Source organism: Hemibagrus wyckioides, linkage group LG10 (assembly GCF_019097595.1).
Source record: "Hemibagrus wyckioides isolate EC202008001 linkage group LG10, SWU_Hwy_1.0, whole genome shotgun sequence".
Lineage (NCBI taxonomy): Eukaryota > Metazoa > Chordata > Actinopteri > Siluriformes > Bagridae > Hemibagrus > Hemibagrus wyckioides.
Genome location: NC_080719.1, coordinates 2,050,287 through 2,065,682, shown reverse-complemented (window position 1 = coordinate 2,065,682; position 15,396 = coordinate 2,050,287). Strand labels below are relative to the sequence as shown.

Here is a 15,396-nt window from a genome sequence, read left to right as displayed (position 1 = left end):
ACCCTCTGTCTTGGTCAGTAGTTTCCCAGAATGACGGAAGATATTTTCTGTCTCTCAAGAGGGGAATAATTTGGGAGTAAAATAAAAGCTATAAAAGATCATTTGGAGTGAAATAAAGACTGGTGTCTGAGAGGGAAGTGGACAGAGCTGACCAATACACTGGACTGATGACAATTAGCCGCTTACAGTGTATATAAATATAAATGCTGGATCTTTCCACGCTCTGCTCCTGTACAGTAATGTAATCAGAGCTCGGTGGAAACGTTATATCTATAGAAGTGTCCGGTGCTATGCCTGTTCGTTTCCTCAATTCATCACCCGTTCAATTATTTCAAACTTCTCTTTTACGTAATATATTCGAATAAATCGTTTCAGAAATAATAATATAACGTTAAAAGAACACGTTTTGATCGAGAAATGACCTGTTTTTTATTTCTGTAATGAAATAAAGTCAGGCAGAGTCAGATCAGCCTACACCGGGTCCTTTTTCCAGCCATATAAATCCTTCACTTGGTTAGTTGCGATTTTTGTAGTTGCCGGGCAGGCCGACGGTCTGGAGCGTGTGTAGCTAGCTGATATCAGAGAAAAAGGAAAACAAGCAACAGTTCGAAAAATAACCGTTCAAACACACAGAGAGGTTTGACATCTCTTTCAATATTGAAAGTAAAGGTAAGGATCAAGTTGGGAGAACGAATAAAAGATAAATTTGCCGAGTCCACTCCAGCCGACGTCGAGTTCATGCCGCCTAGCCTAGCCTATAGCATAGCTGAACACAAGTTAGCATATTCTAGCATAGCATGCGCTAGTTCAACGATGACTGATGAAATGTCGGTTTGTGTCTTATTAATGTTAAATATTTGCTATTTAAATATATATTTCTTTTTAATAAACGCGCGACTCGCTTCATTCGTCAGCGCGATCGAGGCGGCTCGTGCTCGCGTTAACTGTGTAGGCTTTATGGTTAGCGGTAATGCTAGCTAGTGTTAGCAATCGAGCTGAGAAGAAAGGATGGAGCGAGGAGGAAGAGGAGGAGGAAGAAGGAAGGGGAGAGGGAGGAGGGAGGGTTGGCAGATCCAAGATCCAGAACAAACCTTTTTAATAATTAAATCGGATTAACTGATTTTTGTGATCGGTCTAAAGCTCGAATTGGAATTGAGGCAGGTTTAGGCGACTAGCGCGGTGCGATGAGGAGATTAGCCGGCCCACACCCTGCAGGATCCGGCCAGCCTCTCGGAGCATTTTCGTCCATTTCATTGACCCATTTCCAGCAGTATTCCTCCATGTGGAGCGATGTGGAGTAAATTAATAAATAAATAAATACACTCTTAGATGCCTGGATGGAATTCATGTTTAAACTATAGACCAAACCGTGAGAGGACTGTTTTCATAAATAGATGCGTCTCATTTTCTCCACTTTAGTTATATATAACGTTTTGCCTTTGTGTGTTTCTCTCTTTAGATGCCATCTGCAACAACTGGTGACTATGCTCTTCAGTCCTCCAGTCCAGAGCTGGGCTGTGCTCATGTCTCGGCTCCTACCGAGGCCCTGAAGCAAGTGCTGAGCATCATCGAGAAGAAGGTCCGCAACATGGAGAAGAGAAAGGTATCCGTCTAATCCCCGGACGATGAGGTGTTACGGCGCAGATAGACAAGACGTTAAATATTCTATACAGCAAAAAGTATGTGCACCCATGACCTTCACCACGCATACACTGTATTGGCAATGGTTTTGGGACACCCCTACAAATCATTGGATTCAGGTGTTCCACAGGTGCATAAAATCATAAAATTAATGTGTTCCAGTCACTTCTATGGCCACCGGTGTATAAAATACACTACACTGCCAAAAGTTTTGGCCCACCCCTTCAAATTATTGAATTCAGCTGTATAAAATCATTTTATTGGTGATGGGTAACTGATGCAGTGGTGTAAAGCATGCCGCCCTTGGACTCTAGAGCAATGAAGACGTGTTCTCTGGAGTGACGAATCGGGCATCTCTGTCCGGCAATCCGATGGACGAGTCTGGGTTTGGCGGCTGCCAGGAGAAGTGTAAAGTTTGGTGGAGGGAGGGGGGGATTATGGTGTGGGGTTATTTTTCAGGGTTTGTGCTTGGCTGCTTAGTTCCAGTGAAAGGAAGTCTTAATGCTTCAGCATACCAAGACATATTGGACAGTTTCATGCTTGAGGATGACCCCTTCCTGTTCCAACATGACTGCACGCCAGTGCACAAAGCAAGGTCCATAAAGACACAGATGAGCGAGTTTGGTGTGGAGGAACTTGACTGGCCTGCACAGAGTCCTGACCTCAATCCCATAGAACACCTTTGGGATGTATTAGATCGGAGACTGAGAGCCAGGCCTGACCTCAGAAATGTGCTGGTCAAAAATTCCCATAAACACACTCCTAAACCTTGTGGAAAGACTTCCCAGAAGAGTTGAAGCTGTTATAAGCGGTTATGTTCATGTAAAGGCAGACATCCCAAAACTTGGCAATACAGTGTATGAGAGTCTTCTACACACACTCCCTTTAAAAAAAAAAAAATAAAGTGCACAGAATAGCTTTACAATCTCCCTGGAGTGGACTGTCCTGCACAGATCCCTGACTCAACCCCACTGAACACCTTTGGGCTGATCTGGTCTCCTCAACATCAGTCTGCTCTCACTAATGCTCTGGTGTGAACTAAATGAACACAAATCCCCATAGCCATATGCCAACATCTAGTGGAAAGAAGAGTGGTGCTTATTATAACAAAGAGGGGAATAAATCTGTTCAACAAGTGCACAAGCAAGATGGTCAGGGGTGCACATACTTTTAGCTGTATAGCTCCCTTCTCATGTTAGCGATCTCTCAGCCGGTGCTGTCAGCTAAAAGATGCTGTAAGAGGGGGGAAAAGGGCAGAAAGATGTAATTTAAGACCGGAACCATAAAGAGCAGGCTTGTCTGCATCCTCTAAAGCCGTACCTGTGATGGTGGATAAACAAGCTTGCCTGGGGTTTTATTCCTTTACAGTGTGGATATTCAGCTTACTGTAAACATGTCCACTAACTCATCTGTTTCTCTCTGTTTTTTTTTGTTTGTTTTTTTTACTTATTTATTTATAAAGTCCAAGCTGGATGACTACAAAACACGGAAGAACAAAGGAGAGCGGCTAAACCAGGATCAGCTGGTTCGTACTCGTCTTGTGTTGGAGTCTAGATTTGATTATTGTAGTTGTCTGTAGTTAGAGCTAATGATGTGGGGAAAATCAGAGATGGGTTAGTTTCTGTTCCGTTATAGCAATGATGCATCTCTCTCTCTCTCCCTCCATCCTCTCTCTCTTTACTCTCCCTCTCTTTCTCTTGCTCTCCCCCTCCCTCCCTCTATCTCTGCTCTCTCTATCTCTCTATATATCTTTATCTCTCTCTCTCCCTATCAATTTCTCTCATTCTTTCTCTCTATTCCTCTCTCCATATTTCTCTTTTTTTCTCTCCCTCTCGGTCCTCTGTCTCTCTATTTTCCTTTGTCTTTCTGTCTCGATCTCTTTCTCTCTGTCCCCCCCCCCCCCCCCAATCTACATGCCTCTTACAAAGTGTTGACACTGGAGACTCCTTACATAAAACATTAAATGTCTCCTAATTTTCCCCACATCCAGGATTATACACCTAAACCTTTTATATTCCACTTGTAAGGTGTAGATTAAGTGTAAGTTAAATCCCTGCGAACAAACAGTTTCCATAGAGATGATCAGAACAAGCTCATTATATAGAGCAGTAGTTTACGGATAGAACTGGTGTCTGAGCTGTGACCAATCAGATCCAAGAATTTAAAACACTTAATTGCTACTCGGATGGATTGTATTTAAAAAAAAAAAAAAAAAAAAAGGTGGGGGGGGGGCCTTGTTTAACCTTGTCTCTCCTGTTGGGAATTAAATTAAATCACTCATCAGAATTAAAAATCTTGACAGTTCGTACCCTCAGTGATTTCACACGTTCTAGTGTGAACATGTTTTAATATACAGTGTTTAATCTCAGATGGTTCTCTTCACCAGCCAGCTCCATGTCACCCACCCCCCCCCAAAAAAAATAAAACCTTCATATTTTCACGAGGTGAAATGGCTGATGGATAAATCTGGTGATAAATATTTTCTTCCCCTCATGGTTTCAGCCAGCAGCTTTCCCACATTTTACAGATAGCTGTAGTGTTTTGCATCACGTCCAGTTCCCTTTTTCTCCACCGTTTCCTGATTTCTACACCATGTGCACCTAATTTGTTCTCCGTTCCTGAAGAATAATCACAATGTTGCTCCAAGTGTCCAGTGCTCTGAGACATGATGCTGCATTTTGAAACGTCAGTGTCCATTTCCTGCTGATCTGGTCAGCAGTTTACTGCAGAGGTTGTTTGAAGCTGTTCGTCTTGAAATTGTTTTATATTTCTAGCCATTTTGCTGTGTGGCACATGTTTAGTCTTCGTAACTCCAACACAGTTTATGCCTGATCTTCGTGACTCAACTCGGAAGTGGGAAGTAGAAACTTGGAATTATGTTTCAAGCTTTTGTCCTCCAGCTCACTTTAAATTGAAATTAAACTAAAATTAAATTTTATTTACAGTGAGTGGCTATCGTTGCATTGTATACGCTTAACTCCGGGTTCAGGAGACCTTTGTCTTTCCGAGCAGAAGTCACAGTTTTGTCTGGTTTTCCTTGGCAGCGTTCCGATCCTTCATTTAAATAATGTGTTCGTGCCAAAATGAGAGAAAATAAATTATTTATCTTTTGTAGCCGCATGATGTCTGTTAAAGCCTTTGCATACTGATTTCTGATTATTTTAGGACGCCTTGTCCAAAGCTCAGGAGGTGGCACACAACTTGGACTTTGCCCGGGAGCTGCTCAAGAGCTTCTCGTCTTTAAACATCGAGGTTCGATGCCGTTTCTCAATTTATCTGTTTTTTTTTTTTTAATATGCTACACACGCCTCTCCATGCATGACCTTTTACCTTTCGATGTGCAGATCCAGAAGGCGGTGAAGAAGACGGCACGGCGGGAGCAGATGAAGCGAGAGGAGGCCGAGCAGCGGCGCCTGAAGGCTGTGCTGGAGGTGCAGTACGTTCTGGATCAGCTCGGGGAGGAGACCGTGAGGCAGGAGCTGAGGCAGGAACGAGGGAGCGACGGGCCTCTGCTGACCGAGGCCGAGCTTACGGGACTCGACGACTTCTACAAGCTGGTCGGCCCTGACAGGGACCCAAACATCAGGTAGAAACCATTTTCTCTAATACCCATAATAAGGTTCTTTTAGATATTAAATATTAATAATCCCTTTTCATTTATAAGCTATAGTTATGAATTCAGTAATCTTTTTACTGACAAGAATACATTTTTTGCACTTAAGGGAAATGTCTTGCTCATTAGCTGCTTCTATTTAGCTTCCTATAGTTTTTCATTATTATTTAAAAAAAAGTTATAAACATTATGATGCAGAATCGTCTTGTGATGTAATTGTATCAGGATGTTCATGAGACTCTGCCCTTTGTTACACTGATTGCTTCTAGAAGTTTCCCCAATGTACCCTGTTTAGATTTAGACTTGTCTCGATCAGCATTGCCACGTCTATTGTCTAAATCATCTCAAGATCTCAAAAGTTCACTCTGTTTAGGTGATTTATATCTGTTCCTTTCACTCTTGCAGGCTGACCGATCAGTTTGAGGAGGCATCTGTGCATTTTTGGGAGCTGTTGGAAGGAAGAGACAAAGCTGTGGCAGGAACCACATGTAAGTCCTCACACTGACCCTTTAAACATGCATTGTGTGGTGAGGTTTAACAGACATGCTGGAAATAAGGGTTTTTTGTTTTGTTTTTTTTAATTTGGAATGGGTTCACAAATAAAATTGCATCACCGGAGGCCATCATTCAGAGCTCTGGTGAAGTTCCTCTTTACTCACTGGTTTGAGACAGCAGCTGGACGCCTTGCCCGAGGCTCACTGTTAAAGCCTGTGGGGTATGAAGGATGGGCAGGGTCACAGCTACACAATGAGTCACACTTTAACCCTCGTTAACTGTTCTTTTCACTCAAGCACGGTTACTGAGTATTTTAGGAAATATTACAAGTGAACTTTTTGTCCTCAAAGTTGATGTTAGAAGCAGGAAAAAGGAAAGCGCAAGGACTTGAGCAAGTTTGATGAAGGGACGAGTTGTGATGGCTAGACCACTGGATCAGAGCATCTCCAAAACTGTAGCTCTTGTGGGGTGTTCCCAGTCTGCAGTGGTCAGTATCTATCAAAAGTGGTCCAAGGAAGGAACAGTGGTGAACTGGAGACAGGGTCATGGGCGGTCAAGGCTCATTGATGCACGTGGGGAGAGAAGGCTGGGCTGTGTGATTGGATCCAACAGACGAGCTACTGTTGCTCAAATTACTGAAGTTAATGGGTCAGGGCTGTTCTGGCAGCAAAAGGGGATCAACACAATATTAAACAGGAGGTCATAATGTTATGCCTGATGTATTGTCCAGCTTTAGTGCTTAGAGCAGATCATGATCAAATCTACATCAGCGCTGTTTGACCTTGGCTTAGTTTCTGCTTCAAAGCTGGAATTGTAATGCTTGAACACTAATTACAATTGGATCATCTGTAAACCGTGTTTTGAAAGTTCTCGCTCAAATACTCCAAAAGATCAGTCATTATACGTGATGTAGAATAAATCTGAAATGATTATGTAAGTTTGAGTCTGACCATTAAAGCTGCCGCCTCATCCTCCATTTCACATTTGTCGTTTTTCTATAAGCCCAGGAAAAAAGCATGAGGTCGTTAATTAAGAACAGTTCTTCTAATTAAGATCTGAGCCACTATTAGAGAGCTTTGTTGAAAATGGAAGTGTGGTTGGAATTCATCTGATGTTAAAGTAACAAAAAGGGGAAAATTGGCTAATGTGGCTCCACAATGTGCCACTTCTCATTTTCTTATATTGCAGCCATCTAGAAAAGCAATCATGACACTTTCACTTTAAAGTAGACTCATAGGCTCATTGTTCCTTGGAAAGATTTCACTGTTCCTGCCTGTTCTGTTCGGTCATCCAGGAATTTATTTATTTATTTTTGCTGGTAAGAACTGTGGCGCTCCCAATTCAGTGGTCTGTGGCATTCATTATATGCACTCATGACCCTTTTCTGTTTTTATAGACAAGGCCCTTAAGGACGCTCTGGACAAGATACTGCTCAGCGGCTACTTCGACCAGACCCAGACGCAAACGCACCAGAACGGAGTGTGTGAGGAAGAGGAGGAGGAACAACAACAACAACAACAACAGCAGCAACAGCAGCCTGCTCCTGCAGAGTCAGCGGAGTGTGAGGAGCAGCCGGCAGAGCCAGGTATGAATCATGGCTGTGTTCTTATGACTAGAATAATGTCTGCTTCTGGAGGTTACAGTGTTTTTGTTTTACAGAAGTGTCGGTCACTCAAGAATTCACGGAGCCCATTGAAGTGGAAGCAACAGAGGTTGGCATCAGTGTTTTTCATATTTTTTTTTTATTTTTCTTTTCCTCTGTGCCTAATGTTCTCCTATTTGTTGCAGTTTGTAAACCGAAAGTTCATTCCAGAAACCACTTACACCAGTCCTGAAAAAGAGCAGGCAGGGGAATGGGCTGTGAGCTCTGAGGTGAGATCCTGGTCTGTAATTTGGATCACTTTCATATTTGATGTTTGTGTAGATCTACATGTTCACTATTAAATTCTCATCTGCATTAAGACTCATTAGAAGAAGCAGTACGATGTATTAGTGATGGAGCTCAATTAAATCTCCATGATCTGTTATGTCTCCTCCTGGTGGTGTCCTGAAGCTATTACACTGAAAGTTAGCACTTAATATCTCTGGTACATCTGCCAATCACATGTGTTGTGCCATCCTTTATCAGCACTTTGTTAGACAGCACATTAGATGAAAATTAAATGGATCACTGTAATGTCTAACACTATAAAGCCACACTTTGACATGACTAGTGCTGAAATTATCACGTAGTTGTGGTTCAAGTATTTGCATTGAGGAGATTGTTTAAAAATAAATGCCCATCTCATTCCTGGTTGGAAAAAAAAAATCTTAAAGGAACCTTGTTTGTAAAGAAAAATAAGTCTTGGACTAGTTTATCAGTTTCGTGTCTTGTCTACAGATCGTAAGCTCCCTCCAGCAGCAGCAGCCTCCTCAGCCTCAGCAGCCTCCTTCATCGATGAGCCCAACTCTCGTGAGCTCGGAGGCCCACTCGCTCGCCCCTGTGCTCCCTCCCTCCTCGGCTGACCCGCTGGTCAGGAAGCAGGCCGTGCAGGACCTCATGGCACAGATGCAGGGCACCTACAACTTCATGCAGGTCAGCAGCTTGTCACATGATGATAAACTGGCAAATTATTGCTCTGTATGCTTTCTAAAAAAAAATTCTTTTTTGGCAGGACTCCATGTTGGAGTTTGATGGACAGCCTCTGGATCCCGCCATCGTATCGGCTCAGCCTATGAAGTCTGCACAGATGGTCTGCGCTCCAGGTAAAGATGGAAATTTGCATATTCATCCAAAATACAGCTGGTACAACTGAGTCATACTTTCCAGCCATGAAGCATTGATTTAAACCGGTACAAGCGCTTCTCATTCCCAGTAATGACATTCCGACTCGGCAGAATGACGAATCTTTTCTGACTCTTGCAATGTGGCAGCCATTCTGTTTCTGCCATTTATTAGTGGTCAGGGCAAGTTTGTGTGTTTAAGACCGGGTCTGTTGAGAACGAGACGACTTGTTTTGAAACTCTTTGCTTTTGATTATGTGCAGCTCACACAGAACCCCGACTCCCTCAACACAGCACAGTTCCTGTACATCCAGAACCCACACAAGTAAGTAGACAGATCCTGAAGGAGGGGGGGGAAAAAACAGCTTTCCTTATTGTCTAAAGTGTTTCTCTTTAGGTTCCCATGGTGTCCCCTCCCACTGAAGCATACGCCTCTACGCCGCCACTCTACCAGCCCCCTCACAGCACAGACCCTCGGCCTCAGCCCGACCCTATCGACCCCCTTCAGGTATTTACTCTTAGAGCTGTGGAGATATTTGTCCACGTCTCCGTTGCTGACGTTTCCTCGTGTTAATGTTCTAGGTGTCCATGCCCCTGTCGTCTGAGCAGCCCCCTGCCCCATCGTCCCAGCCCCAGGCTTTCCAGTCGGTCTCCAAACCCCTGCACAGTGGAATCAACGTTAACGCTGCACCATTCCAGTCAATGCAAGCGGTAAGAATGCTCAAACACTCGCACCTCTCCTCTTTTATATCCTTTCTCTTCCCTTTACCAGAGTCAGGTGGACACTAAACAAACTTGTGTTCAGTGAGCTTTTGATTAAACATGCATCTGCTTTGCGTTGCAGCTTTCTAGACTCAAAGGACAAAGCTGTGAGATTTTGAGAAATGCTGAACAGAATGATTTAAACTTATTCCTGTAATTGTCATTTATTGAACAGCAGCTGTGTTCTCTGTGCTCCAGTGACTTTTGTGACTGCCATACACTCAATAAGTCACATCCCAGCGTTTCTAAGCAATGAAAGTCGTACCCACCCCTCAGCCAGTCATTTTTTAATTTTAAGTGCAGTGAGAACAAAGTAAGGGACGTGGAATAGAAAGAGTGCTGTTTCCTCCTCCTTATTTCTTATATAAATTAACTTAGCTTTTCCCTAGATTTTATTTCAACATGTATTTCACAAATCTCTAAAATGTGTCCTAACTAGTCACAAAGCTCCCTCATGCAAGGGATTGTGGGCAATATTAGCTGAAAGTGTCCACAGATCTATATCAGAAATGTACCACAAATAGTAGACCACCTAGGTACAGGTACATGGCATTCTCATTTAAACATCCTACAACAAGCCTCCTGGTGGTTCAGCTGTAGGGTCCCATGCTCTCATTGCCATGACACGGGTTCGATTCCTGGACAGGGAGCTAACCCCGCCACTGAAGAGTTAACTCGGTGTCGGTCCCAAGCCCGGATAAAATTGGGAGGGTTGCGTCAGGCAGCCCTAAGAACAAAAATATTAAACATCCTATTAATTGGGACACTAATTATAACCTGATACAGTTTAGGATGCAGAGTAAACAAGTAGAGATGGCAAAAATCTCTTAAGTAGGTCTGGTTATTCTTCCATCAGTTTTGTGGTATTCCTACACTATCACAACTGAACTACAGTTTTGTCCACAGCCACATATCTCATAATACTTCCTTCTCTTGTGCAGATTTACTGTTAGTTCATACACACATTTCATTGAATAAAACATATGTGTATAAATAAAATATAATTTTTAATAAACATATTTGTTTTAAATTTATGAATAAAACAAATTTGTGTTGGAAATAAATGATAAATTGATAAATGAATGAATGAATGAATGAATGATGGGTTGAAACATCATTTGCTTTCTTTATCTTCTCAGGTGTTCAATCTGAATGCCCCAGTTCCTCCTTCGAATGAGATGGAGTCTCAGAAGATGTCGAGTCAGTATCAGAGCACTTACACCCAGAGCTTCAGCAGCCAGCCCACACACACCGTGGAGCAGCAGGAGCTCCAGCAGGAACCTCTCCAGTCAGGTGCATGTCTGATTTGTTTTGATGGATGAACTGTTATGTAACATGGTGGATATTTGACAATAACGAGAAAATCCATACGCAACTCGGACCTGGACATGCAGCTTGTCTTTTTTTCATTTTTTTTTTTTTTCCATACTTTTTTTTTTTTCTTGCGTTTATAAAAGCTGCAGCTGAACTCACACATGCTGTGGGAGTGTTTATTTTGTGGTTACAAAATATACTGATTGGGCATAACATTATAACCACTGAGGTGAAGTGAATAAGACTGAGTATCTCCTCATCATGGCACCTGTTAGTGGGTGGGATATATTAGACAGCAAGTGAACATTTTGTTCTCAAAGTTGATGTTAGAAGCAGGAAAAATGGACAAGCGTAAGGATTTGAGCGAGTTTGACCAAAAGGACCAAATTGTGATGACTAGACCACTGGATCAGAGCATCTCCAAAACTGCAGCTCTTGTGGGGTGTTCCCGGTCTGCAGTGGTCAGTATCAAAAGTTGGTCCATGGAAGGAACAGTGGTGAATCGGTGACAGGGTCATGGGCGGTCAAGGCTCATTGATACACGTGGGGAGTGAAGGCTGGACCGTGTGATCCGATCCAACAGACGAGCTACTGTTGCTCAAATTGCTGAAGTTAATGCTGGTTCTGATAGAAAGGGGTCAGAATACACAGTGCAGGACGGGTCAGGGCTGTTCTGGCAGCAAAAGGGGGGCCGACACAATATTACAGGTGGTGATAATGTTATGCCTTATCGGTGTATGACCCACACAATCACTGATGTACGTTTCTATTTGTTGCTTGCTCCCAAATGGTCAGGGGCAAGTTTAATGAAAAATTGACCGCTTCTTTCCTTCATTGGAACCATTTTTGCATCCATTTTGCATTTCTACAGTTGTTGGAGCGTTCCACTCTCAAGACCAAGGGATTCCTTCCTCTGGGGGCCACCAGTCGATGAGCCAGCAGCCGTCGGGTCAGGGCGCAGGGTTCGGACGCCAGCCTCAGTCTTTCTACAGCGGCCGAGCCGTGCCACGTGGAGGACCCCGCAATGCCCGAGGGGCCATGAACGGATACCGCGGACCATCCAACGGTTTCAGAGGTACTTTAGTCCTCTATGTTGCTCTCTTGCTATCTAGGAATTTTAGAAAGAACGTTCCGTCTTGCTTGTGTAAACGTCTGTATAATGAGACTCGTTAACATAATCCTCATTGTGAAGTATGCCTGATTAATTGAACACTATTGTGACCAGCTCTCCAATCAGAACAAAAGTAATGCCACCCTATAAAAGGAGTGAGTTGGTGTTGATGCACTGCAGTGGCTCAGCTGCATTATTGGAAGCTGTTCATCATTTTCAGCACTCTTGCTGCCTTTTATGGATTTGTGGGTGTGGCTTAATGTCAATATGCAGTAAATGTGCTTTATCAACATGCAGGAAACTGAATCAGGGAAATTAAATTTTAGCTTGGTTTAGTCATGAAGGCACTTGAGCAGGTTAACAAATAAGTGTTGGTTTGTCTGTTTTCAGGTGGATATGATGGCTATCGCGCTCCTTTTCCCAACACTCCCAACACCGGTTATGGACAGACCCAGTTCAGCACTCCACGGGATTACTCGAGCAGCACCTACCAACGGGTACGCACTCGCTCTCACCGCTCGCTGATTTAACCGAAATATTTCTATTGTTTTTACCATATAACGAATATAAAACACTGACTCACATTACAGCATGGGGTTACACACTGAATATCAGGGTGGAGTTTCACCAAACTACAGTGCTGCAAAGATCCTTCTTAAAGGGGAGCACAAGCATCCTACCTCTCTTCCTCTTTCTAATTCTCTCAATCTTTCTTCCTCTTGCATTCTCCCAATTTCTTGCTCTTCCTCTCACTCCTTCTCTCCCTCTTTCTTACTCATTCCTCCTTTCTCTCTCTGTGTTGTTAAACAGGGCTGGATCACATGTACACAGCACTTTTCATTCAAGAAATCCAACGCAAACATAGACCATTAATCTGATTCACACAAAGAATTCACCAACGTGTAAACGAATATTTCTGAGCGTTTTGAGCTGGCTTTGATCAGTAATGCTTCGAGAGAAGGAAAAATGTGAATTGATGCAAAAATCTATACTTTATAAATCAGATGTGCTGCTACTGGGATATAAAAAATATTCAACTTTAAAGCTCCTTGATGAAAAATTCACTCCGATCCCCGAGTGTTACAGAAACCTGATTTAGAGCTGAACTTCGGGTTTTAATCACACTTCTGAGTTGAAGATCAGCCGGTCTAAATTCTTCACCTTGACTTATCTTGCCTCTTTTTTTTTTTTTCTTTTTTTTTCTTTGTTTTCTTTTCCCCCTCTCTCCCTCTTACAGGAAGGATATCAGCAGAGCTTCAAGAGAGGAGCTGCCCAGGGAGCTCGAGGTAGCTCTCGAGGTAATGCTCAAGCGATGCGATCCTAAAACGCTTTGAGAAGACGTAGTTGTCTTTTGGCCACCTCGAACATTCATTTATTACGAATGGGTTAACCCTTCCCCCCCCCCTTTTTTTTTTTTTTTTTTAAACTTTTCCCTCTCTCTCTCGCGCTCTCTTTCTTTGACATCAGTGGTATGTTTCTATTTTGGCTTATCAAGTAACCCTTGATATTTTACGGAGACACGTGCGGAGCTGAAACTGTCAGTGTTTGTGATTTTTCAGCGAAGGTTGTGTTTAAAAAAGCATAAAAATAGATATTCATGTAAAACTTTAAAGATTTTCATTAATTTATTTTTTGTATAAAATGAAATGCAAAAAAAATTAACCGCCACTGTTAATCCAATACATATGAGGGTTTTTTTTTTCTCCTTCATTTTTTTTTTCCTATCTTGGTTCTCACCACTGGGTTTTTTTTAAATAAATCCCCATCATCGTCCTGCTCTTCCTCCTCCTCCTCTTCCTCAGTCTCTTCCACATTTCATTTAGAGGAAATTCCCGCAGCCCTGGCCTTTGTATGCTCATGTTGCTCCTTGAGAGAATGTTTCAATAAAGACGTGTTGCATTACCTGCTTTTGTCTGCTTTTTTTTTTTTTTAAACCCCGCCCCTTGCCTTATTTGGTGCTCCAGAATCTTGTACCACCTGCCTGAAACAGGATGATTGTGCTGGCTCTTGCTATCATTTTTAAAAAAAATTCCCTCCGTGAAGGAACACAGGTGACCTTGTCTCAGGCTTTAGCCGTCCCGGAGATTTCCACAGCTTTGCTTTTGCTGTCTTTTTTTTTTTTTTTTGCACTGTTTATCGTCCTGCAAAAGCGATGCTGCTTCTCAACGGGTTTCGTCGATTTTTGGTTCTAATCCGATGGGTTCTATCCGGCCAATGGAAATAATTTGCAGTGACCACGATGTTTTAAAAAAAAATAAAAATAAAAAATCTAATCCTTCAGAGGCAGGGGTGTCAAAGGTCCAGTCTGAAAAAATGTGAAATAATCTGGTCCAGTGCCTCTAGTGTTTAAATTAGAATTGTGAGCTGTAATTGAAATAAAAAAAAATTAAATATAACAATAAATTGAAGTTTTCATAATGTTCTTGTTCACTAAACCTTTTTTGCTTCACTTGGATGTGACCTGAAATAAGTTTCGACACCCCTGCTTGTAGATCCGCTTTCGGATTTCTCTTCCACGCGAGTAGGAAGTAGGATTTGTAGCTCGGATTTAAACCCCGGTCCGTCTTGCTTAAAAATGACCCATATTAGTTGCTTTGACCAGGTGAGTCCTGTTTTCCACATCTAAAGTGCATGCGTTTTATTAATGATTCTCAACATGCATGATTTGGAGATGAAATGATCTTGGACTTTGCGATCATGTTGGAATTCTGTGTGTTGCAGGACGAGGTGGACCGTACAAACCGACCCGGGGGATGAGCGCCATGGCTACAGCGCAGACTAGCTAACCCTTAAACACACCCCCTGTAACCCACTCACCAGAATCCATCTCCATCAATCCCTGTAGCAAGGTGTTTGGACTTTCTCCCTCTCACACACACAGGAGATATCACCATGGTAACGAAGCCATACCACTTGTAACTAACGCTGTATGTTCTAAAGCTTTCTCATTCGGTCGATAGCCTTAATTCTGTAAATTGGGAGTGTTTGTGCCTTTTTTTTTTTTTTTTTCACTTTACAATCGGACCAGGATACATGATTCATATGATATATTGCGAGAGGTTTTGGGACACCCCTCCAAACCATTGAGTTCAGGTGTTGTGTTTCAGGGGTTGGGCTCGGCCCCTTAGTTCCAGTGAAAGGAACTCTTAATGCTTCAGCTTCATACCAAGACATTTTGGACAATTTCATGCTCTTTGTGGGAACAGTTTGGGGATGACCCCTTCCTGTTCCAACATGACTGCACACCAGTGACCAAAGCAAGGTCCATAAAGACATGGGAGAGTTTGGTGTGGAGGAACTTCAGAGTCTGAAGGGCGGGACAACTCCATATTACATTCATGTGCATGTAATGGCAGATGTTCCAAAACCTTTGGCAATATAGTGTATCATACATGCAAACCTAGCCAAAAAATGTGACTTATGATCTGTACTGTAGTTTTTTTTTTTGTTTAGTTTGACCTTATGTTAATCTGCACTGTGCTAACGATCACGTGAGGAGTGCTTCGTAGAATTAAATGTCTTTCAGTAGATTTGTGGTGACTGGTTCATTGCGTAGTGAAGATCTTTTGGAGAAGATTTAAATAAATGGATGGATGTAGCGTGTTGGGAGGAATCTATCATTTTACTCGGGGGATGAAATACAAAGTGCTGAAACTGTGTTTATTGTAGGCTTTTTATTATCCTGCCTTGGCCTTGA

The 15,396-nt window shown here is 42.6% G+C and overlaps 1 protein-coding gene across 4 annotated transcripts; it reads left to right on the top strand.

Annotated features, from left to right (window-relative positions):
• Positions 1-523: 523 nt before the first annotated feature.
• Positions 524-15,227, top strand: caprin1a (cell cycle associated protein 1a). 4 transcript variants are annotated; one of them, XM_058400609.1, is made up of 19 exons: positions 524-637; positions 1,460-1,603; positions 3,104-3,166; positions 4,807-4,893; positions 4,986-5,227; positions 5,660-5,742; positions 7,146-7,334; positions 7,409-7,461; positions 7,538-7,621; positions 8,130-8,324; positions 8,404-8,494; positions 8,776-8,837; positions 8,910-9,020; positions 9,095-9,223; positions 10,414-10,567; positions 11,460-11,663; positions 12,090-12,196; positions 12,937-12,997; positions 14,421-15,227. In XM_058400609.1, exons 2-19 carry the CDS (start codon positions 1,460-1,462, stop codon positions 14,483-14,485), a joined length of 2,124 nt encoding a protein of 707 aa, XP_058256592.1. In that variant the 5' UTR covers positions 524-637; the 3' UTR covers positions 14,486-15,227. The 4 variants fall into 4 exon arrangements, with proteins under 4 accessions (XP_058256592.1, XP_058256591.1, XP_058256593.1 ...); XM_058400608.1 differs by having other exon boundaries at positions 524-669; XM_058400610.1 differs by lacking the exon at positions 12,937-12,997 and having other exon boundaries at positions 524-669.
• The last annotated feature ends 169 nt before the right edge of the window (positions 15,228-15,396 follow it).

Excerpts from the sequence above, each read along its gene's own strand:
- caprin1a (XM_058400609.1), top strand. The coding sequence starts at position 1,460 with ATGCCATCTGCAACAACTGGTGACTATGCTCTTCAGTCCTCCAGTCCA. Across the intron at positions 7,335-7,408 it reads GGAGCAGCCGGCAGAGCCAG|AAGTGTCGGTCACTCAAGAA; the intron begins GTATGAATCATG and ends TTTGTTTTACAG. Across the intron at positions 8,838-8,909 it reads TACATCCAGAACCCACACAA|GTTCCCATGGTGTCCCCTCC; the intron begins GTAAGTAGACAG and ends GTTTCTCTTTAG.